Source organism: Rhipicephalus microplus, chromosome 3 (genome assembly GCF_043290135.1).
Source record: "Rhipicephalus microplus isolate Deutch F79 chromosome 3, USDA_Rmic, whole genome shotgun sequence".
In the NCBI taxonomy this organism is placed as follows: domain Eukaryota; kingdom Metazoa; phylum Arthropoda; class Arachnida; order Ixodida; family Ixodidae; genus Rhipicephalus; species Rhipicephalus microplus.
Genome location: NC_134702.1, coordinates 11,512,241 through 11,536,962, shown reverse-complemented (window position 1 = coordinate 11,536,962; position 24,722 = coordinate 11,512,241). Strand labels below are relative to the sequence as shown.

The window sequence follows — 24,722 nt, the reverse complement described above, 5'->3', positions numbered from 1 at the left end:
GCACTCTGCTGAGACCAGTACAGTCAATGGGTTGCCTGCTGGTACAAGCAAAAAACCGTAAGGCACCCTACTGGCACCATAAGAAGACCAGTAAGCACACTGCGGTAACCATTACAAGCAGCAAGAAACCAGTACGTTTGTTGCTGGTTCCACCAAAAAACCAGTTCAAACTAGTAGCTCACAGCAGAAAGCCAGCAGGAAATTTTACTTGGGAATAAACGAAACAACAAACAATCAAGAACAAAATAAAAGTTGATTTGTATAATATATGCACACTCTTGTGTCTTTCTAATGATGTAATGGGCTAACTTTTCCCGGGAGAGTTATAGTTTACTGATGATCTCCCCCTCTCGAGCTTCGCCCACTTATGATCATTCATTCCGTGGATTTCGACGATTTCCACTGGAGGGGGCTGTTCGGACCCAAAAAAAAGTAAGTTACTGTGAATTGCTTGCGAGTTTAGTGATTGTTTCTTTGTGGCTAGCGTGGATTAATTATAATTTGATTTTGTGTATAATGTCGCACGAAAAAAAAAAACGGTTTTGCCGTGTGTCACAGAGTCGCAAGCGATCACACGTAACTCTACAGGCAACTTTAAGCTTCTATACCATTGCTAAGGTTCGGTACATTTGTACAACTAATACTCTCTCAATAAGCGCATTGAATGTACTCCTTGTTTTGTGTTGCAAGTTTTATGTAAAACATTAATTGGGCATATAAAAATTGCTATTTTGGGTTTCTGTTGCAAAGACACATTAAAATTTATGATAATAACGATAGATGCTACATGTTAACTTTTATTGTAATATAAGGCAGTAACACGTTCGTTTTTTTTTTGTTGGTGTAACAACTAACATATTTAGTTACTTTTTATTACTATAGCAATTATATGGGCACTCTTCACTGGATTTTGCCGCCGGCGTTGGTGTCATCGTCACTTGCCGTATATGTATACGTATCTATATATATGTAAACGCAAGAGAGAGAAATAAGCCAGATAAAGACTCCGGCGCGCGGAATCGAACGCGAGACTTCTGAATCCTGAATGCGAGGCGTTAACCACTGAGCCACCGAGAAGCACCTCCTTCAATCGTCGAACGGCAAGCTATTCATATTTACCACTCACCGCTGTCGACGGGCATCTCGGGGGGGGGGGGGGGGGTTAACTATTGTATTTTCAGCATTACCAGCAAGATGGCGCAATGAGTACACGACGCGGTGGCGCCCGCCCTCATCTCCCACGCGTACTTTGGCCTGCGGAGAGGAGGGGGTGGACGCACCTTCTCGCACCCTTATCTTGCGGTGGGGAGGATCGTACGTCTTGGCTGGCGGTTGGGCTTTCACTTGAACGATTCTGTTGTAGTTACCGGGTGCACAAAGGTCACTGCAATCGTTGCACAGTCTCCATTTGCGAAAAGGGCGCGCTTTTCAAACACAGCGAAGTAGCAACTGAGATGCTTATTCGCGTTCGTCTTTACCTGTGAGTACGTTTCGTGGGTCAAACGCGGGGCACGTTTCGGTCTCCTTGTTATTCTGCGCGTGACCTTCGCGTTAATTGCGTCGCCTTTTCGGCAAAGCTATGACGTTTTTTTGGTAATGGATAAAACACTGCTTGTCACACACACGTGCGGCCGTTTGACCGTGTCGCGTGCGCCCAAGTGCCGCATGTGTACAGCTGAAAGGCTGAAAAAATACAACGTCGAGTATTTTTAAGACAAAGATGTTTTTATTCACTGAAAAGCGGATGAGTTGCCAAATGTCCTTCGCATATCTCACCACGAATGCATTCCAACACGAAAAAAAAAAACAAAGAAAAAGCAGTGAGAGCACTGAAGGATTCTGGTAAAAGAAAGTAGCAGAGCCGTTGCGATACACATTTTCCTTATGCGGAAATTTAAAGCCGCGGCTCCCAGATTAGTGCGACGTTTAAAGCACACTTCTGACTACACGTTAGGTTGTAGTTGACACACGTCTAACAACTTCAAAGACTGATATGTAAAAACACCCGCTGACAAAAAAAAGTCGCTGCCTGCCTCCATGTTGTGGAAGTACGCGTGTACACGAAGAGCATTACAGGCACTGCGTAAGCAGGTGCGTTTTGTTGCTTTTCTTTACAAGCTTGACATCGTGATCCCAAGACTGCGCGAGTGCAAACGTGGTGTATAGTTCATTGAACCCGACACAAGCATACTGGCCACTGCCGCCCTGTAGACCAAGTCGGGCAGGTGTTGCCATAGTTCTCTTTGGCATTGCCAAAAATCGATGCAAAAAAATAACAACACGAATCGGTCGCTTGCGGGCACACACTTCGACACTTGTGATTAGCGAGGGGCCACTGCAGTCGCCGGGCAGCGTTTGTGTCCAGACTTGCGCAGGTGTCGCACGTGCACGTTGCGTGGTTCTCGCGCCGCAAGGAAAGAGCGCTTGAGGTCTGTGTATCGTCCTCGTTCGTCGTCCCTTCACCAGACGGAGCACTTCTTGGCTGGATTCATGCGGCTCATGTTGGCGCAGTTGTAGGCTCGAGAGAAATCGTACGAATTGGACAGCGGGCCGAGGACCCTGCAAAATGGCAGCGCACAGGGCGAGAAAATGGATGCTTCTCCTATTCACTGAAGCCGCTAGTATAGCATACTGCAGTATGCTACGTTATACTATAGCGCTGTAACTGCTACACCACCGCGGCGGACGAAGAGACAGATAGACGCTATCGTCTCCCTGCGTTTGTGTCATGTTTCTTTCTTTAATGTACCGCACTAATACGCGCTATCTAATCTACAAGTCGAGAAAACTTATCGAGTTTGCGCACGAAATTTCATGTACAACTGAACTTCATAAAAACTAAGTCTCATCTGTCACAAAAGTGCCTTCGTTAAGTTTGAAAATTCGTTATAAGCGAGTATTCGCAACACTTCGTCGATGGCAACACAAAAAATTGTTGCAACTAACTCGTACTACGTTAAATACCTGTTCGTTATATCGAGATTCGACTGGCGTTCACAACGACAATGCGTTGTGCGCTGAAGGCTCTTATATATATAACATTGAAACGCAGTAATACTATTTCCCGGAAACCTCATCATCAATTTTAATGATGTTGTACTGCCTGGTAACAATACCTTTAATTTAGCCTTCATCATTTAAAAAAATTGTCGAAAAATTTTGAATCCCTTTGAAGTTTGAATGATGTTTACAACGCTGCAAGTCAGCAAGAAAAAATGGCATCACAGTGCAGTCTTGTTAGCGTGTTCTAACTGCGTGTTTGAAGACGACAAAATCGACATATTACATGCCACTCGAAATCAGGCGAAGGACATCAGTATCACCATAGAAAACATCACTAATTTTTGTGCGGAAATCTTCGTGTATATATATATATATATATAGTATAAAAAGAGGTCGACAAACGTGCGAAAAAACACTAGTTTTACTAACGTTTCGGCAGGTGGGCCTGCCTTCACTCCGACGAAGGCAGGCCCACCTGCCGAAACGTTAGTAAAACTAGTGTTTTTTCGCACGTTTGTCGACCTCTTTTTATACTGCATTTTCCACCGGATCCATTGAATATCACCCCACCATATATATATATATATATATATATATATATATATATATATATATATATATATATATATATATATATATATATATATATATATATATATATATATATATATATATATATATATATATATATATATATATATATATATAAAGTCACCAGAAGAAGCGAACGAGCAAACGAAAAACGATGCTTTATTGCCAACGTTACGGCCGGGGACCGGCCTTCGTCAGGGCATACGAGCCCTGACGAAGGCCGGTCCCCGGCCGTAACGTTGGCAATAAAGCATTGTTTTTCGTTTGCTCGTTCGCTTCTTCTGGTGACTTATAACTCGACCCGAATCCCGAATCCAGGAAGACTTTCAAGATATATATATATATATATATATATATATATATATATATATATATATATATATATATATATATATATATATATATATATATATATATAGAGAGAGAGAGAGAGAGAGAGAGAGAGAGAAATTTCTGGCTGCGCTACTGGCTACCATATTTGCACAAAACCCGGCGTGTTTCAATGACGATCAGATTGTCGACGACTGACGAGCTGTCGTTGCACAAGTCCTGTACCTTTTTTTCTTTTTCTTGCGGTGGCCCTAGGTTAACTCGATAAAAAATTTGTTTTTACCCCTTTGCGTTCTTTACAATGACCTGACAATACATCAAATGTATCCGCTTTAGGTCCAACCCACAGAAATGATTTTTTTCTTCTGTAAAATACAGCTATGCATTCATTCAAAACGGTACATCGATCGTCTTTTAAATTCACTTTTAAGGTTTATAGGCACTTAAAAAAAATTGCTGTTGGCCCCGAGATAAGACATTGCTCGCTCTTTAGCTACTTCATTAAGCCCCCCCCCCCCCCCTTTCAATCTCAAAATTTATCAAAAGTTAATACCAAGGAGGTTTTAAAAAAATTGCTGGAGTAGCTTTGCAAGCAGTAGTGAAGCCAGTTTTTGCCCTCCAAAGATCTCAAAAACGTGCTATTTTCTGGTGGTGCCCACATAGACATCAAGTGGTTTTGATTTGTTAGTCTAAAGGCTACGATAATTATAAATTAAAAGATAGCTGTTTTTCAAAGAAATAATCCGCAGAGACTAGTATCGGCGACTTAATCTCCAATAAAATTTCCCTTAAATTCGAGGCTTACTAAAGGAAACTAGTCACACAAGGACGCACTTTGAGCACTTTCTGACTCGGAAAGATTGCCCTTACGCCAACAGCTCATCATGCCCCTAGTAAGATGGCTGCCGCAGCCGTCGCCTTATGGTTGGCACTGCTTCACTCGTGGGCAAGAATTTCCACTCCAGCAATTTTTTTAAACATCATTAGTTAATACGTATATGAACGGTACGTTTGCTGTATGTATTCAAACAGTGATCTGTTGCGGTGTGCAGGGTTTCGCTGAAGCTACAATAAACGCGATTGCCGAAACGCGAAAGAAATTCAAATGGTAAAATGTAACACACACGAATCTGAACGAGCTTAGTGTCTACGAGAATTGATATCACTCGGCAAATAGATTACACAGGTGGCAGATATTGATAACGGGAGTTAGGGAGCGTTTCCAAATCTGCTATTAGTGCAAACGAATAAATCGTACAGTCCTTGGTGTGCTATATTCGATGAGCTTCGTCTCACATAAAATAGCTGTGCACATAGGCTACATAGGCTTTCGGCAGAAATTTAATTAATCATTGCTAGTCCTTAACAAGGGCTATCTAACAGATGAGAAAGAGGAAGTTCAAAACTCTAAAACTCTCACTGAATACAAGTAAATTTACCAGTAATTTTATCATTTGGCGGAACTTCATTTGGTTACTGCCACAGGGATGTATGCTCCGCTGTGTTTGATTACATCAACGCAACTAAAAGATTACCATGCTAGTGAACCACTACCTTTTCAGATCTTTAGTTTATAATTCGTAGTTATGTCTTTCAAAAACAAAAGATGGTTTGACCGCTTGCTCAGCGCACATTTTTGTTTTTTGGTAGTATTATTTTAAGCTTCTTTTTCAGATTGGCTTCATTTTCAGTTTAGTTTCATTTAAGTATCCTGCCGCCCGGTTCTTGGCCCATCCCCCTTTGTGGGTAAGCGCCATCCATCAGAGGTCATCAGCATCAGCATCAGCATCACACTGAAATCATACACAGTTCAATTGTAAAGTGCACCAGTTAGGGTAATCATACTAATTTGCGAATGCACGAAACCACCGGTGTTGTAAGTGAACGTTGGATATTTCCGCGACTTGTCGTTGCGATAAAGCCTCGCCCCACTTTTCTTTGTTTTTTTATGCTTATACCTGTGAAGTTACACACTCGGTGCCTCCTCCTTCTTCTCACCGCCCCCTTTTAGGCTGTCTTTTCACAAAGCATTCTTAGCCTTAAATATTTTATTTCTTGGATCTCGGTTGAACTGAATGGTCCTTCATTTCAACACATTTCATTTCTAGTTCACTCTGGATTTCTGCGATGTTTTCCCTCGCATCGGTTCATCGATTGCGCGCACAAAGAAAAAGTTGCGCCCCACGTATAAGTTTAAAGAAATCTTATATTGTCTTTGCAGACAGCTTTGTGTACGTCTTGTAAGGTACTTCGACGATATCTACGAGGCTACACACTCGGAATAGCTGAGGAAATAACGGCCACAACGCTCCCTTGCGAAAGAATCGGAGTAGCGTAGCATGACAGTGCCATGTATTTGAACCGTGTAGCCATTTTCTAATCCCGAACAGGCTAGCATTCCTTCCCCAAGTGAATACTGTTTGCGTTATAACGCGCAGTTTGGTGCATCGAGTGACAGCTATTCGTTGCGGGATTAACCTGATTGGTCCTGGACAATGGACCGATGTTCTGATCTTGTTCAGGGCTTCCTCTGGACGCATCGAGCCGCACCATATCTGCAAGAAGAAAAAAGATGACAGAAAAAAAAATCAATACCGACAGCATATCTCACATACCGCGTAAGCACAATGTCGCTTATGAGTTACGCATATTTCGTTTACGATTATCGTACGGCGCCCGCTCCGCGCGCCCCTCTGTCACGAAGCAAGTTTTTAAGAGGAATGGTGTTATGCGAAGTAAACCTAGTGCATATTGCTTTCGGTAGAAGGAAGAGTGCTTTCTTGGTTAATGAGATTTCATTAAATGGGCGTAAATATATTTGTTCACGATGAAAACGCTAATTTTGTCGCTGTGTGAACAAGTGCAGTGCGCCAAATTTCTATGGTTTCGATAAAAACGATGCAGTGCTCGTGCTCTTACCAAATCAGCAAAGATAAACTCAATTGTAAAGTGACTTAAACGCGATGTGGACTCAAGATGGCGAACGAACATGATTTCCAACATGGAGCAAGTGGATCAAGAGAACCACAGAAGAAAGAGAAAAAAAAAAGACAGCAACGTAAGTGCGCGATTGCGTAATCGGGCGCTCGCACCTCAGCCAGCTTGTTTGGCTCGTCTCGAGTACGGTGGTATACTAAGCATGAAAGCCAACCTGGGCGTAGTTGAGGAAGAAGAGCTGGTCGTGCGTGAGGTTGATGCCGGGCAACAGGGGCTCCTCGCCGTGTTGCTTGACCCACTTCTTGTACGCCTGCGGGAGGAGAGCGGGGCCTTCGAGATTAGCTTCGGAGTTTCCTTTGTCGCGGGAAATTGACACGGTGCTCGTGCATCATGAATAGCGCGAACATTTCAAGATGTCTGCGGGTATAACGTGGTAGCAGCAGGCACAGGACACGGTTGATTGGAGGAACGTGGGAGAGGCCTTTGGTTTGCTCTGGGCGTAGTCGAAATTATCATGATGATTATCATTACTATTATGATTATGATGATGGTGGTAGTGGTGCTGGTGGTGAAATGAAGGGTGCGAATCGGGACAGATGAAGAAAATTGAACAGGCGGATCTTTTCATCGGTGTCAGTGACGTAGCTAGGGAGTGGTACACCGGGCACTGGCCCCTGCCGAAATTTCCTTCTACCATAAGATACAGAGCACACAACGACACTTGACCGCACTTGTACGGCCAGCCCCAATTTCAGATCAAGAACATATGCGCCTACCACAACGAAGATTCGCCAAACTACTCATTCGTGTGTGCTACCTTCATTTCGTGAGTACTTTTCGAAAGTAGTGACCACGTGATTCCAAAGGGTCTCTATTGCACGTGTGCATCCAAGTGACAGTGGATGACGTAACTTGTGCCACTCACCCTGTACGCCTGCTTGAGTCCTCCGTTGTCGGCGATGTTTTCTCCCTGAGTCATCTTGCCATTGATCTGCATTGTAGTCAGAAGAAGTCGTTAGTGAAATGTTCAGCGTTGTAGCTGAAACAGTTGATGTTATGTTTCGTTAAATTTGTTATTGTTATCTTGGTAGCTAGTGGAATTATACCCTACAAATTTATTTCTCTTCTTAGTTAGGTAGCGACAACCCAAGCACTAAGCGACGCCGCTGAATCTCATTGGGCAACGCACGTTTTCGGTAGCCATGTTCTTCCCAACAGCCTAGCGAAACAACGGGGGGGGGGGGGGGGGGAAGGGGGACGCTTCCCCCGCTCACCAATGAAGGGGGAGCAGCGGGGCAGAAATGCTGGTCGCGTTCTCATATTGTCCCCTGAAAGGTGCATGGTCAATATACTTAAGGTAATACTAAAGAGGAACAATGATTTTGTTTAGATTGACAAAGTGCACTCTGATAACTCTAATGCCATATACTTCACTAACATAAGTTCATTGTCAGCGAAGAAAAATCAAGGTTGAAGTTTTATTTTTAAACTTGGCGCTGAAATTACCGCGCGTGACGTCAAAATTTTCAGAAAGTATTTTTCGTAATTTTGCTACGTTCGATCGATGAAATTTTCTGAAACTTCGTATGCTACGTCTATGACACCCGAAGATGACAATGCACTTCAATTTTATCGATTAGAAGGTGCGTAGGACCCAGTAGGCGCTTCAGAATTTATGACGCGACGGTAACTTCAAGGTGGCGTCTCTACACGCCATAGTTTCCTAAAATTAACTAGAGGGCACTCTGGCGCTGCGATCGTTCAGCGACCATGGGAATGATGGGTAGTACGCACATTTGTCTAGTCTTCGTACTTGCGGCTTCATTTATTGCTGGTTACGGTTTTGTTTTAAAGAAAAGAACGAACCCTTTTGAACTTCGTGACCTGATTTGAAAAGGTAAGCTTTGAAAAAATAAGGTGGTGAAGCACAACCACCGAAAATTTGCTGATTTTTTTGTTTCGTGAGAAAACAGCTCCAAGCCACCCGAACACACACGGAGCCAGAAGCAGGCCAGAAGTACGAAGATTAGACAAATGTGTGTATTACCCATCATTTCCATGCTCCCTGAAGCGCCGTGTGTGTCAGCTCCCGTAGACACTAGCGCCTGAGTTCCCTCTAGTGTATATTAGGAAACTCTATGCCACCCGCATCTTCTTTTCGCGCGTTTTCACGTGTTTTCACGAAGCGTCGTGTCGGTGTAAGAGTGGTGTTATTCGGATTGTCAAATTGTACTTTACTACTACGCGAAAAAATTGTTTTGCTCCTTACTGTCCCTTTTAACGTGTGCGGCTTTGTAAATCTTTTAGGTACATGGTGGTAGACGCCGGCTGCGCGTGGGAGAGGGTCGAGAGAGAGAGAGGAGGCACTTGTCACTGCTAAGCTCAAAATGAAAGGTATACGGGCTCCAAGTAGAATGATAGCATCCACCTCTAACCCCCGTATTGATCAACGCTCCTCAACTCGGATTTCACCCTTCACTTGACAGAGTTGAGAACTGCGCCGCTGCTCGGCTTAAAATGGCGTTGTGCTACTCGAGAATAGCAGCAAATCATCACTGATATGCAGCGACTTGCCCTGCCTAGAGATGGCGCTCCCATCGGCTTTCTCAAGTGAAGGTGGAGCTTTGAGTGAAGGGGCGTTCTAGAATACGGGGGTAAATAATCGACACGTCCCTTCGTAGCCTGCGGTCATTCCAACGAGGGACACGTTCGTGCTTTCAGTATACGGCGCATGGCGTGGTGGTTAGAAGTGGTTCCGTGAAGTTCGCGCAGGCATTAACCTAGCGAGGGATTGGTATTCTGTGTAAATGGAGCAACATTCTATTCAACAGACATAAAAAGACAGGTTGTGTTGCTCGAGATGAAATAACTAAACCTAAACCTACGTGGTAGGGTATATAGCGCTTACGTTGAGGTTGACGTCTTCAAGGACGTAGCTGGAATACTGGTCCACCATGCACTGGGCCCTCTCGCGAAACGTCTGCACAGTTTTGTTGTTCCACCAGGGCTTCAGGTTGCCATCCTTGTCGAACTGCCGTCCTGATCCGCCATTGTGTATACGTGGGCAAATAACAAAGAGGCTCGGAAACACACTTACACACGTTTCAAACATCTCTCCACGATTTTTCGCGATCTTAATGCCAAATAAGTCGCTTAAGGGGTGGCTTTCATCTTCCGTACAACTATACGCATGGCGCCGTTGTTACAGATAAATGAGAGATTTATACAGAAAAACAAAAAAACAAAACATATGTATACCTCCCTATGAAAGTGAGGAAGCGTTGGAATACTTTTATTTGACCACAAAAGTGATTGCTGTCCAGCATTTTAAAAGAGTCATTGTGGTAAAATAGTTGAACTGAGATAACTCTGCTTACTGCAATATTTTATTGGCGAAATGTAAGAGATCCTTTGGTTACCTTTGTCATCAAAGCCGTGGGTAATCTCATGACCTATGACGACGCCTATGCCTCCGTAGTTGAGGGACCTGCGCCGCAAGAGATCAATCAATCAATCAATCAATCAATCAACCAGCAAATGTTTTAGTAATAAGACGAAGGGTAGCTATAGAGAAAATGGAGTAACCACAATATGTTTCACGGAGGGGATCGCGGTCTTAATTTCCATACCATTATTGATTTCTCCAAACGAAGTTTCCAAAAGACACGCATCGTGGCGAGTGTCTGCTGGCACAGCTTACTCTCCGCTATCACGCGAAATGCATTCACGATATCGGGTAAGAAAGATCGGTGTTTAGCAGTCAAATCATGTCGATTTAATTTGCAGTTCTGTTTACTTTTTTTCACGATAATTTTATAATTTTCCTAAACTTTCTGTTATGGAGCTTGCTGTCGCAGCGTGACAGCCTGTTTAAATGCCCCATATATATATATATATATATATATATATATATATATATATATATATATATATATATATATATATATATATATATATATATATATATATATATATATATATATATATATATTCTTGTTCACTTACTTCTTTATTCCGAAGCGTTTTTTATAATCTATTAGTTCATCATGCCCCTCCAGAGCCGCACTCCAGTGGCTCGATCCCGGAACTCAGAACTTCCGGGATTCGAGTTCCTCTCTAGGTGCAGAGTATTATTATAAACTTTTTGGTGCATACTGAACTTCTCAAGAAATGGCAAGACCAAGGGCTGACTAGACAGGAACACTGCTTGGTGTTTTCGCAGTTTTTATGTCCCGTCCCAGCGCTGTTTTTTTTTGTTTTTTCAGGGAAATCTCAGGCTTATAAGTAGAATATAAATTTTAATCCAATATAAATTTTAAGACAACGGTGCTTTGCCGACTATGGCTTGGTGTCGCCTTCACCAAAGCTTTCGCCTTCCGAATCGGCATGGAAGACAGTGCTGCTTGCGGTCATTGCGGAAGCGATGAAACTATAGAGCACGTTCTCTGTCACTGCCCTCGTTACAGCGTGCAAAGACGGCAACTAGCTGCTGCGTTAGCTCGCCTTGACGACAGACCTTTGTCTGAACAATCAGTGCTGGAAAGGCGACAGGATTTGTGTGCTCACAGAAAATCAGTGAAGGCCTTACTGAACTTTTTGCGTGGCAGCGGCCTATTGTATAGACTTTAGCACCCCAGCTCCCCCCCCCCCTCTTTTTTTTCGCGCGCGTCTATTTCTCTCTTCGCTCTCTTCCCAATCTTTCTTCTCCATTCCTCCTTCCGCTAGTGCAGGGTAGCAAACCGGATGCTCCATTTTCTGGTTAACCTCCCTGCTTTTCCCTCATTTTATTCTCTCTCACTTCTTCTTCTTAATCCTTCCAAATACACCACTTCTGTGGCGCTGAATTTTGGGTCTTCGCACGCAGCAATCCGCTCAGGTCGGGGTTAAGAGCTCCGCTGTGAAAAATAAGAATGAGCTATCGGCGGTGCATGAGGAAACGGACAGGGAATGCCAGAGAGATTTTATATGTGTGGAACCGCTTTTATACTCTCTATTAATGCTTTTCACGGAAATTTTCAATTTAGCGTGGCTATGTACGCACGAGCGCATACAAACGCACGCACGAACATACATAAAGTGTAATTGGTCCCATATTGCTTCCCGAAAAAAAAAAATTCCGGCTGCGCCTCTACTGGAGTCATTACATTTGAAACTGCCCCCATCCTCTGCATGTGGCGGCGCAGTGCGGAAGGCCCGAAGCAGCGGTGGAAAACTAGGAAAAGGAGGCCCAGTCGATGACTATGGCCTAATGAACCGTAAGCTGAAGACCTTGCGCAGCACAGCGCGCGAGGCTGAAGTGAATGCCCCGCGAGCCCATATAGGACCTCTTCTACTTTCGCCAGCGTTCATGGGCCAAAAAAGCAAGAGATGCACTCACTTGGGAAAATGGTGGCTGTAGAAGAGAGGCTGAAGGATCCCGGCCGGGAATACGATGTCGTTCTTGTTGGGGTTGTAAAATGCGTTCACCACGGCTGGTTCCGTAGTCCATCTGCAAATGGGGAGAACTACGCTTACGACCCGTCGTCGCGCCTCGTTTGGTTTCGATGCATTGCGATGCAGGCAAGCCAGACTTCCCGAAGTTTAGTGGAGCGAGAAATAACGCAACACGTATGCGCATTCTAATGCACCTGGCGAAAGATGTCATTTCATGACTAAGATGAACATTGAAGTTAGTCGAAACTTACATTCTCCGTTAATATTTGTAGCGTGCGCGTTTGTAGAATAACAGCGTCGAGACAACGAGAACTTCGCGAGGGGCTTCCCGCATTTTACGATGGCATGGATTCTCAGCCTGCGGTATTTTCGACAATGTATGTACGTAATTCATTATGTACGTAAAAACACAGTGCCACTAAATCGGGAAGCGAGAAAACTATGGGGCAAAAAAAATATGAAACTGATTTTTCAGTTGTGCGGATGCTCTTGTAATTTTGGACGGCTGCAGCACATTCCAACAATACATAAATCGGATCGTACGAACTATGACTGCCAGAGTCAACTGCACCTTTGCGACCGCGCAATATTGTTGCTCGTATTCAGATGTACTTCTCCATGCATTGCCACTTTCTGTGCTTTACATACGTCTCGCTTTCAACCCGTGCGCTGGACAGACACGCGGAAAGCAGAAACGTCTCGCGAGAACTGTTCCCGCTTGAGAAAGGCTCACTTCTCCTTGTTGACGGGCTGTCGTAGTTTGAGCTGGTTGCGAGTGGCCTCGAACTTCAGGATGTTGAACACATTGTCCAGGTACAGGTCTTCGTGCACCACCAACTGCGACAGCGTATGGGAACCGTTGTCAAAGCTGCGCGACAAGGCCACGTAGGTGAATAAATACAGTCGCGGTGGAAGCAAATGACTGACCCTCTAATGACGGAATTGGTTTAAAGTGGTAGCTTGCGGATCAGCAAGAGACAATCAAAGACCAGCTGTCAGTTCTTGTTATGTTTGCATTCGCTTATCAGGATAATCATTAAGGGAGTATTGGCACGATTTTGAGACATCGCAAAACGGACATCTTTTGTTAGTTTTCTTGGTATGCAGTGTTAACGTTCTTAACAAATTGGAGCCAGAAAGCACGTATAAAATATTTTACTTTGAAATAAAAGCTTTCCTTGCTAAGCGTGTGAAAGTCAGCCCCATCGCACTGGACGGTATCCTGACAAACCAACACTGTTACACTGAGTTAGCTAATTGTGCGTCTTGTATGCATACTAAACGCCAGAAGTCACGCTCAGAGTCGCGTGACGACACTTAACTCATCGTTGTTTACGTGCATCACGAGCAGATGACAGATCTGTCACTAGCAAGTGGCGAGTCCCCGTCACCCCTTAAAGCAAGTTCGTCCTTGCGTGCTGGATAACCTAATGAGGTTTGTACCTGTGTATGCGTGTTTCATGTTGTTGCTTGAGAAGCGGTTCCGTTGAGTGTGAGACTGATTACGAGATCAGTAGTCCTCGCTGAGCGCACATCCAGTACAAGAAACATAGCTCACCGAGTCGTATTCCTTGGATAGCTCGTACGGGTTGGTGAGGAGTTCCGGATAGCCAATCCTTTCGTTCATAGCATTAGCCTGCGGTTGCACAAAAAAGGAAGACGCATTAGTAAAAACTTGATGAGGGCTAGTTGGTTCACATTTAGAGCAAAAAAAAAAAGTGACAGCGCGAAAGGTCCAAGGACGACGAAGAAACGAAGACCACAGGACATTTCTTCATCGTCTTTGCTTCTTTCACGCTGTTGCTTTTTTTTTGTCTAAAGACGGGTAACAACGATGTTTATAACACGTATATAAAGTTTTGAGTTTTGATTTCTGCTGAAAAAAGAAATTTAGTATTTTCAAGAAAATTATAGTCAAGTAGATGTATTTGAAACGATAGGCCAATTTCCTAACAACGCCCGGGATGCCAATGGAGTCTGTCTTTAATAGTATGTGGCAGCCATAGATGAGCGCGGGGTTTCCCATCAGGGGGAGAGAGGTGGGGTAAAGGGTCATCGCAGCGCCCCTCCTCCCCAACTAAGTTGGAGTAACCCCCCTTCCACCGCCACCACCCTCTCCTTCTCATGCCTGTGCTGGCAGTGGGAAACCAAACGCGGGGCGCGTTTACAGTGCAAGGTAGTAATAAAAACGCTAGTACCAGAAGCTATACACACCATGCAAATGTTTCGGAATGTTTACTAACGATATGTGAAGGGAAGCATGACGGTGGCGTTAACATAGAAGAGGCTGACTTGTCATCCTTCCGGTCAGTGTACACTTTACAGCACGGCAAAAGGGCCTCACAGAATGGCTGTTTCAAGCCTTCATTCGAATAATGGTTGTTTTGCACTGTTGTTCTTTCAGTTGTTTGCTTCCACTGTTTTACTCGATGCTCGAGACTGTGCGTTTAAAATGTCTAGTAGAATAAATTTTGTGTGAAGTACAAAAAAAAAGAAAAGAATATTGTCATGGACGTTGCTGCGTCGTCATGGCCACATCTGTTGAATACGGACAAAGAATGCTGAGGGCGACGTCAGGTACATATCTCTTCGTCATTGCTAATTAGCAACAAACCGCTGAATGGACCAATGTTACCGGGTGCTTTATGCGGCACTACGTGAACGAAGCAAGTCGTTCAAGACTGTTTGGAATGTTGGCCCTGCGCGCGCGAACGACTGTAATCTCATCCTTTTGATTCTGAACAGAGCAGCAGGCATAACGATTCTCCGCATTTTATCAATGAATACTGCTTTATATTTGGGCACAACGCTTTGCAAACTTTCGGCGAATTGTTAGCATTCATTCTCCTCAGGTAGCCCCGCGGCTGCCTTTTATTAGCTGTACTCCACGAAAAAACACCGCGACCTGAAGAGCCTACTTGTGACGAGTGTACATTCATCTATTCACGCCGTTGATGTTTGCGTACTTTCTCTTCGGCCACTTTGCGGGTCTCGGTGTCCATCCAGTCGTTCTCCTTGAGAAGCTCGTTGAAAGCCTCGCGGATGTTGTGTATCATCTCCAGCGCCTGCACGCATGCGTGAAACAGCCACGTTCAGTTCTTCCGCGTCACTCTCGTGTAGACTCGAGCAATGTGGGAAAAGTAGATCGGTCATGGCGTTTCAATATCGAACAGTGAAACAGATTGCGACAAAAATGTAGTGGAAAGTAGAAGTTTCGGAGATCATATATGGTTATTCTCTTCTTGTGCATATTGGAATTATCAAGGTATGTTTCGGATGAAATCGACGTTTTGTACAAGCACAGGTTAAATTTTAGCAGTTCTACTTGTAACAAAATACAACATTCGCCTCTGAACTGCCATAGAATTATATTCTGTTAAGGCGCTTTCCCGAAGCTTTTTCACTGTCTTTAAAAACGTATATGTACTTATTGATGAGGTAACTTAGTTAATGAATGAAGGAAAGAAACTTAAATTTAAGGACTTGTCTTCTTTGTTACACAATATCAATGAAAACTAACAGGGGAAGATGCCAAACTGTGTAAGGGGATGCTATTAGAAGTGATCGTAATGTAAATGTGAAAAAAAAAAGAAAAGTGGACGAGAAGGTAACTTTTCGCCAACAAGAACCGAATTCATTCGTATTTCTTAATGAATGTACGTTTTATATACAAACGGAGTTGCCTAGGAAAAAGGAAATGTCGCGTACGGTCTCCTTGCTGTGCGGGTCGAAGTTGTCGCGTATAAAGAGGGCGCCGACGGCCATGCCCATCTTCTTGTTGGCCAGCTCGACGCAGTGGTTCCAGCGCACCTTGTCCGCCGACACGCCCAGCATCACCTTGCGGAAGGCGTTCCGCTTATGGGCGTACTCGCCGTCCAGGTAGGCCAGCAGGTAGTTCACCAGCCGCCACACGGCGAAGTTGTGCAGCGTCCTGCCAGAGCGCAAAGCACGGACACAAGCTTTTGTCCTCGCCTGTCTCGTGTGTCCCCCATTTATTGCCACGAATCGCTGCCTCGAGTTTCTGTCATCCTCAGAAAATGTTTTTTTTTTACTTTTGTGTGTATAAAACGTCGGCTCCAGAGCAGGCGTTATTGTCACGTACGCACCTGCTCGGTATATTTTTGTAAAATGATACCAGCGTCCCTGCTGAGTACGGAAAATGTTTCATTCATGTTAAAGCCTTTCTGTGGTTTCCTACCTTGGTAATTTGATTCTACGTTCATTTTTGTTGCTTTTTTGTTGCCTTCCCTTCTGTTGGACGCATGCGTAAAAATGGCAAGGCATAGCGTGGTGATAACTTGCAATAAATCGCGAAGCATGTGTTAGCTTCGCAAGTTCTAAGCCGCCAGAGATATGTGCATTGCGAAGGAGCTGGCGCGTACCGTTGGTCGGTGTCGACCAGAATCTGTCCCACTTGGCGCAGGTAGGGCACCGAGTAGACCACGAGAGGCTCGTCCGGGCTCACCTCCACGGGAAGGAACACCGACAGGTACTCGCTCCAGTTGAACTGGAAAACCACAGCGACGACGGGCGGAGGTAAAGCTTTTCGTGCATTTCAAGTTCCCCTTGTGACGGATATACTTCGTGTGCACATTATTGCTACGACGGTCATGCGCTACCTACTTATAAAGTAAATCGGGGGTCTCAAACTCAACCCAGCTAGTCAACAGCAGTCATGAAATTCAGTCCTGCACAGTGACCAGAACAGTGGAGATGGTTGGAGCGATGGGACGGAGGGAAGACGTGGAGGTGAACAAAATGTCGCTTAAAGTTGCCATTTGAAGGAACGTCCTTCCGTTATCACGCAATGGGTAACTTATGAAGGAGATTGGACGTGAGGTTTCAAGAAAAATATTGATACTGATCTCGGGAGCTTAGGCAGAAACATTTAGGGGGGGGGGGGGAGGTGCCACATCCTTGATATGAATAGGGAGGGTGGGGGAGGGGCAGGCAGACAAATGCTGGGGAGTGCCATTTTGTGGTTTATATTTCATGACAAATTAAAAAAAATGTGTGTGGGGGGGGGGGGGAGGGGGCAGGTGCGTCGGCCTGGTGTTCCGCCCCCTGGCTACGCCACGTTTTAGTCATCTCCTGGATGACTAAAATCTGCTCGACTGAAAACGGGAGACCGGCGCTGCTTTATCAGCAGGTCAAGAACCGACGAACCCGAATGCTCACGATTCTGGTGTAAACGGCTGTGACGTATACATTATCGCTCTCTACTCTACAAATTTTCATTGACAATACGATTCATCGTTTTCGTGTCCTATACTTCGACGCTATAGCGCTAAAGATACCGTGCCGTAGAACTTCTTCCACGGTGTAAACGACCTCATTGATTGATAGATAAGCGAAAAAAAAAGTTCATAGGTGCAACTAATTGAGTAAAATTGTTGGGTTCGAGTGGCAATGAAACCTCCGACACCTCGCGCTCCAGTCTGGTGTTTTACCAGAAAGCCACAACAGTGCTTGAAATTGCTTCGGAAAAACAAAACCAAAGCAGGAGTCACGTAGTGTAAGGAATCCCGTAAACACACGCAATATTGTGCGGCGGTACTGCAGAAGTGTGGCAGCTTGGGCTAGTTGGTATGGCATGGAGATAGTTATAGCGCGAGAACAAAACGACGACACAGAGACAAGGACAGAATTGCGCAAAGCTTCAAATCATGTGAACTGCGAAATGAGTGGGTGTTTTGAAGGCCCAACCAGGACAAGGCGCTCAGGCATAGTGAATAACCGTCAACAGCAGCAACAACGACATCAGCAAAGTTCGCAGAATCTCGTATTGTCTTACGGACGCGTAGTGTGTGTAGTTTGCCGATTCTCAGAATGACCAATTACGGCGTATAGTGTGCGCTTCGCAACTGCACTTGTAGTACAAGGCACGCGTTAGCGGAGTTTCAAACGGCTAACGCTGCGCGCATGGACGCTCATTCTCTCGCGGCGCGCGTTTATCAATGTCCTCTGAGAATCGAGTCTCGACAAGCGAACGAGAAGGCGATATGATCGGCGCCCGATCACGCTATCGCGATCTATGCTCTTGAAGGTGGAGCATAAGCGTCCGCTCCATGTTTGCTGACTCAGCTGAAGACGATGTCGTGACTTTCTAAACCACAGTCGATTTCTTTCTTTCTTTCTTTCTTTCTTTCTTTCTTTCTTTCTTTCTTTCTTTCTTTCTTTCTTTCTTTCTTTCTTTCTTTCTTTCTTTCTTTCTTTCTTTCTTTCTTTCTTTCTTTCTTTCTTTCTTTCTTTCTTTCTTTCTTTTATATGCACGAAGAAGCAAGCTTGCTTCTTCGTGCATATAAAAGAAAAGTTTTCAAATTTAGACGAAGGAAAAGTTAATTCATCGGTCGTCCAGGAAATATAGAAAAAGTTAAGATTGAAGAGGTTGCGTACAAATGAATTACAAATAGAACAATAATATCAAGTGCAATCAATTAAAATGAATTGGAATGACCAAATTTAACAAGTAGTTATTCTTGTATCTCTTACAAACGTGGCACATGCTGAAACATGTGGGTATAAGCAACGATTTTACGATACCCAGGCTCTAGGAAAAATCATGAAGTTATCAGCACGAGTAACGTTAGAAGTTAACTTGTGGGAAAAAAATAAGCATTAATGTGCTAAAGAACCTTCTGCGACTTTATTTTCTAAAATAAACATATTTCATTGATGCAATTGTTTAAAATTCTCCTGGCCGGTCTTGGTTTTTTTTTCTTGTTGTGTCAGGTGAATGTTGGATGTTATTCTCGCGAATTGTGATTGATCATTGCACATGAGCATCATTGTTGGTCTTTGCACTTGTGCGCCATCGTTTAAGTATACATGGGTTTCGCACAATAAACAGTTAGTACATGTGAGCGCGCTGTTTGCGGGGTGTGCTGTTGCGTGCGTGTGCGTGATGATGGAATGCCAGGACGCACCAGGTTTATTCAACATGACGAGTTTCTAAGAAACCGCACAGCAAGTTCTTATGAGGTACGTCATATCTCTTGGTGTTACTTCTATTATCCTTAGTTGCATTGCACGGTGAGTCGTTTTTTTTTCTTCTTTTTTTTTAAAGTTTCTGACACACGCCATATATTCTGCTTTATCGGTAGGTTTTCAGCCATGAGCTCAGAATATCCACCGTGTGCGCACAAGCTCATAATATTCTTAGGTAAACTTGTTTTACGTAAGTTCTAGGTTAGATTGAGTTATGTTCGCATTTTACCTAGACGTCCACGTCTACAGATCATAGGGAGAAACATGCGCGCCGCTTTCAGTGTAAAAACAATATTCAGAATCGGCTGCGTATTCTAGGGCACACGATGTTCTGCGAATGAATACTGAGAAAAATCTTTCGCACGCCCGTACCACTGGCACCATTTCAGACAAGGCCCGTAGCGTCATCTTGTTGTAGATGGAACCAGTGTCGTGCCGGTCCGCTTCGGGCACGGAGATCTGAAGCAGAGAAAAGAACACTGTGTGCATGACTTATTAATAACTGGTCTCAGACATTTTATTATACGTCGTAAACAAACATACACGCACACACACGAACATTCACGCGCGTACACACACGCACAAGCCGACGTGATGTAGCTTAGAGACTGCGATGCGAGTGTTTCAAGCTCGAGGACGCAGGTTCGATTCCCGTTCGTGGTGGTGGCATATCAATTAGGGCGAAACGTACGTATAACCGTGCAATTATGTTTAGACGCACGTCAAAGCACTCAGCCGCTCAAAATTGACGCGTATAATTCCTCACTAGTACGGCGTACCTCATAATCATATTGTGGTTTTTGTATTCCATCTATCCATCTGTCTAACAGTCACCTGTCACGTTAAAGAACACCAAACGGACGAAATTTCCGTGACCCTCCACTACGGTATCCCTTACGATTCACATGGTGGTTTTTCCGACGTTCAACCTCAACCATCTGTTGGATAATCAAATTTACAGCGCTCAAATGGACCGGAAGTAGCGAAGGAGACACAACGCAGCTGCGTGCTGTGTTCCTTCCGCTACATTTCGTCCATTTGAGTGCTGTGAATTTCGTCAAGATTACATTGCCGGCTGTCCCAACTGTCGGCATTGCATACCCTTACGTTATATCAGTTCTCTCCTAACTTATTTTTTTAGCTATCGCTTTGAAAGTAGGTCTACTATCTTCGTGTGATGTAAAAAAATAAAATAATCGGGCCGGGACGCGAACGTTAGCCGTACGGGACACGATAATTTATCGAAATTTTCTTTTTGCATGTTTAGAATAAGAAAGCCTTCCTAAACACAATCTAGTGGCCCACACAATTTTGTGAGCTTTTTTCCTCACAATTTTGTGAGGAAAAACTGGTCTTTTGAAAGACCAGTTTTTCCGGACCGATTGGCGAGGATCCTGGCCCCCATTTTTTTAGACGGTGCAGAACCTGAGCATTCTGCCTCTATAGCGAAGTTTTTAAAAATTGAAGCTGCTACTTGCTCTCAAATTCATAGGTTTGGAAAATTTGGAAAAAAAAAGTACCCTGGCTACTGAAAGGCAAGTAACATTTTTTTCTTTTTTTGAGACGCGTGACATTTGCTGAGTTCACTTGCCCTGTGGGTGTGAGACGCGCATGTATGTGTGGTTCTGTGCATTTATATTATTTTAAGTTCAGTTACGCCTTTATTAATTTTTTTGCGGCGGCAGAAGATAATATTGCGCTGACAAATCAAAGAAACTTCTTGGAAAGCGCTCTACAACTGGAAATTGACCACTAACAGAAATGAGACTGAGAGCACTCGTGCATGTGAGCACTTTAGCAACTAAGCTTTCTCCTCATTACACATAGCCGCAAGGACAAAAAGTTAGCTGTATTGACAATGGCTACGCTTTGATTAATGTAAAGCTTATACAAACCATGATTACGAGTAATTGTGTCTGCACAGAATGCGGAGGAACCACGCTGTTCCTAGAAAACGCAAATGACTCGAGTTCCTTGGAATGGAAACACTGCAACTGCCGCCTTTGGGACCTTTCTAACTTGTAAAAGCATGCATAGCCTGAGTAAACGTTCTCAAGGCCATTTGGCATATCACCGATATGCAACCGTGTTGTATGGTAAGGGTCAGGTCGAACGCCATCGACAGTATTTGACCATTAGAGAGACAGAAGGTATGACAGAACGAGCCAGGTACCCATGAAGAGAAGCTGATTCGCGTGATGACTATATGTCGCGTTGCTGTTAATTAAATTGTTCAATACATCTCGTTTTTGAGCGACACATGAAATAAACTTCTTTTTCCTCTTGAAATGTTTGCCCCGTTGTAAGCGCAACTTGATTGTTTTGTTTTCTTTTTTTACCAGAGTAAATTAAACATCAATACGAAGCTGCTGAACGTTAATGTTGCATATACGTATATGGATTAGGTTTTTTGATATCTTTAGTTGTTTTCTTTAAAAAATAATGCCACGAATTGCTTGCTTTCTTAATGTCAGCCTTTCAAATACAATTTTAATACAATTTTAATTGTAGTTTTAATGCAAGAAAAGAGACCTACAAATAAAATGAAAGGACTCCGAGCGCTTTACATTCGCTAGTTTCATAGAAAGTGGGTCTTAAAGCCGCCTTAAAATACGTGGGAGGTATATCCAGTGCCCTGAATCTATGTTTTTCATCAGCAAGATGGCGCACCGTTACCCAGACAACACTGCGTCTCCCTCTTTTCGTGACGGAGGGATGCTGGACGCGCTGAAACGCGCATGAGTCAAAGCAACGCAGCGCGGCGCACGCCTGCGAGTACATGGCAAAACCGGCGCCTGGCGTCGCAACGCCGGCGTGACGCTACAAAATGAACGCCGGCGAGCACGTGCACCGCGTTACGTCGAAATATATTGGCGCCTTGACTGTGGCATGTAGTCATGTTCTCACATGACACGCATCTCATGATTCTCATATCATGTTTGCGCCAGTCACATACCTTCGTCATCCATTGGCGTGACATAATACCAAATTTGGCATATATGAAGCTAGCGAGACGGCCGCCAGCGCATCATGAGCGTGGCATGTAGTCATATTGTTACATGACACGCATCTCATGATGATCATGTTTGCAGCAGTCACATACCTTCGTCATCCGTTCACGTTCCGTAATACCAAATTTGGTATATGTGACGCTAGCGAAATGGCCGCGAGCGCATCGTGAGGGTGGCATGTATTTCTGTTATTACATGACACGCATATCACGATTTTCTCTTTAGGGTCTGTCGCTTGCGTTCGCCATGCAATCATGTCATACCATACCAGTTTTGCAACATGCCATGTGAACGAAACCACCGCAAGGGCTGCAGGACCATAAAATCTAAATCATGACCTTAATGTCATGATTTTTATGTTATGACTAGTGAAATATGTTCTTCATGCAGTCATGTTATGCCATACAAAGTTTGGTATCGATACTATCATCGAAACGGCCAGGAGAGCTAACAGTCGTAGGCGGCTAGATAGATAGATAGATAGATAGATAGATAGATAGATAGATAGATAGATAGATAGATAGATAGATAGATAGATAGATAGATAGATAGATAGATAGATAGATAGATAGATAGATAGATAGATAGATAGATAGATAGATAGATACGCTCAAAGTCGCCGAAGTTTGCTAAGAAATGCTTCGCGTTTAATAAATAAATAAATGCTCTTTTTTATAGCGCACGACTTAATTGATTGATATGTGGGGTTTAACGTCCCAAAACCACCATATGATTATGAGAGACGCCGTAGTGGAGGGATCCTGAAACTTTGACCACCTGGGGTTCTTTAACGTGCACCCAAATCTGAGAACACGGGCCTACAACATTTCCGCCTCCATCGGAAATGCAGCCGCCGCATCCGGGATTTGATCCCGCGACCTGCGGGTCAGCAACCGAGTACCTTAGCCACTAGACCACAGCGGCGGGGCAAGTGCACGACTTTCCAGGCTATTCAGTGGATGCATTGAAGTGCTGCGTCATCTTGATTTGTCAGCGGTGCCGTTCTTCATTGGGCAGCTAAATGAATGCAGCAGACATCGATGCACGGAAAACGTCAGCAATCGGCGTTTCGTGAGCTCGTTAATGGGACGTCACTGCACACAAACACGAGAAAGGCGACAGCACCTGCGGATTCACTCACATTCGCCAGTTTCGTCTCGAGGGCGAGCACGTGGTCCATCTGGACGTGCGCGTCGCGTGGTTCGGCGCCCAGCAGCTGGGCCACCTCGACCATGAGGCGGTGGTAGGCTCGCCTGTCCTTCTCGCTGCTCTCCTTCAGGTAGTACTCTCGACTGGGAAGCCCGAACGCCAGCTGCTGGTCGATCTGCGAGAGACTCACTACTTGTGATGGCGGACTCACAAAACCAAAACGCTGAGTCCTGAACACTCTTTTTTTTCCCTCGAATCATGAACATCATATAAATACATCGGTGCTTACATTACGCTCAACCTGAACAGGTGTACTCATATCAAGAGCGTAATTCGCGAAAGTAGTCGCATGCTGGGCTATTTTCATGGACATTTTCATGGCGTTCCGTCTGCCTCGACGCTTTATCTGTGATTCGATTTAATTTATAGTACGCTAAACCTACGTGGCACCCTGCTCATTCAAATGTAACGATTTCTCTGTAGATTGTACAAAAGTACTCCGCACGTTTAACTTACGCTAATCGCAGACGCTCAGCAACTATACCTACCATGCAGTCATACCTTTGTACTGCGCAGAAAAGTGTCGTTTGTCACTGCGCAGAAAAGTGTCGCACATTGCCTTGTTCTGCAAAGCGCACCCTTTTTACACTATGCGGGTGACTCAAACCAGCCGTTTCATGCGTCTCATCGCGAAGACCAAGGTTACAAAGCCGCATTAGTTTCTTGCAATACAGTGTATACTTCATCAATCATTTCTGCAACCTGCCTCGTCCGCAGCGATGGTGTATCGGTGACGATGCGCGGCTGCTGAGCCGAAGGTCGCGGGTTCGATGCCGGCCAAGGCGAAGGCATTTCCGACGGAGGTGAAATGTTGGCGGTCCGTGTGCTGAGCACTGTCAGTGTAAGTTAAGCAACATCAGATGGTCGAAATCACGGCATTCCCCCGATTTGGAGCGCCTCATAGTGATATCGAGTTTTTGGCTCGTGAAACGCCAAATATCATTATTCCAACGTGCTTCACGCGACGGTAATCTTCCGGCAGACATTGTAGGCATGAATGATTATAAACAGTTTCGCAATGAAACAGCTGAAAATTTTATGCTTAAATTCTGTTTAACCTGACAAGTATAGCCTGCAAAATATTAAGCACGTCTTGTGCAGCAATGTAATGACACACATAACCAATCAAAATTTTCTTAATCCGAGACAGCATGGTTTAGACGAGGGCTTTCCTCTATAACTCAATTAACAGAACTTGTTCACGAAGTTTGTAGTTGACTG

At 44.3% G+C, this 24,722-nt stretch overlaps 1 protein-coding gene across 1 annotated transcript in view; it reads right to left on the bottom strand.

The window, feature by feature from the left end:
* Positions 1–2,058: 2,058 nt before the first annotated feature.
* LOC119163920 (neprilysin-1) overlaps positions 2,059–24,722 on the bottom strand; it is an 87,159-nt gene continuing 64,495 nt past the window's right edge. The window contains exons 8-21 of the mRNA XM_037415992.2: positions 23,434–23,616; positions 19,654–19,740; positions 16,677–16,801; positions 16,003–16,225; positions 15,261–15,359; positions 13,853–13,930; positions 13,028–13,131; positions 12,239–12,349; positions 10,281–10,348; positions 9,770–9,900; positions 7,787–7,852; positions 7,076–7,171; positions 6,403–6,479; positions 2,059–2,559 (exon numbers count right to left, since the gene is read on the bottom strand). Coding sequence (XP_037271889.2) covers positions 2,460–2,559; positions 6,403–6,479; positions 7,076–7,171; positions 7,787–7,852; positions 9,770–9,900; positions 10,281–10,348; positions 12,239–12,349; positions 13,028–13,131; positions 13,853–13,930; positions 15,261–15,359; positions 16,003–16,225; positions 16,677–16,801; positions 19,654–19,740; positions 23,434–23,616 — 1,548 coding nt within the window. The 3' untranslated portion in view covers positions 2,059–2,459. The remainder of the gene's footprint in view (positions 2,560–6,402; positions 6,480–7,075; positions 7,172–7,786; positions 7,853–9,769; positions 9,901–10,280; positions 10,349–12,238; positions 12,350–13,027; positions 13,132–13,852; positions 13,931–15,260; positions 15,360–16,002; positions 16,226–16,676; positions 16,802–19,653; positions 19,741–23,433; positions 23,617–24,722) is intronic.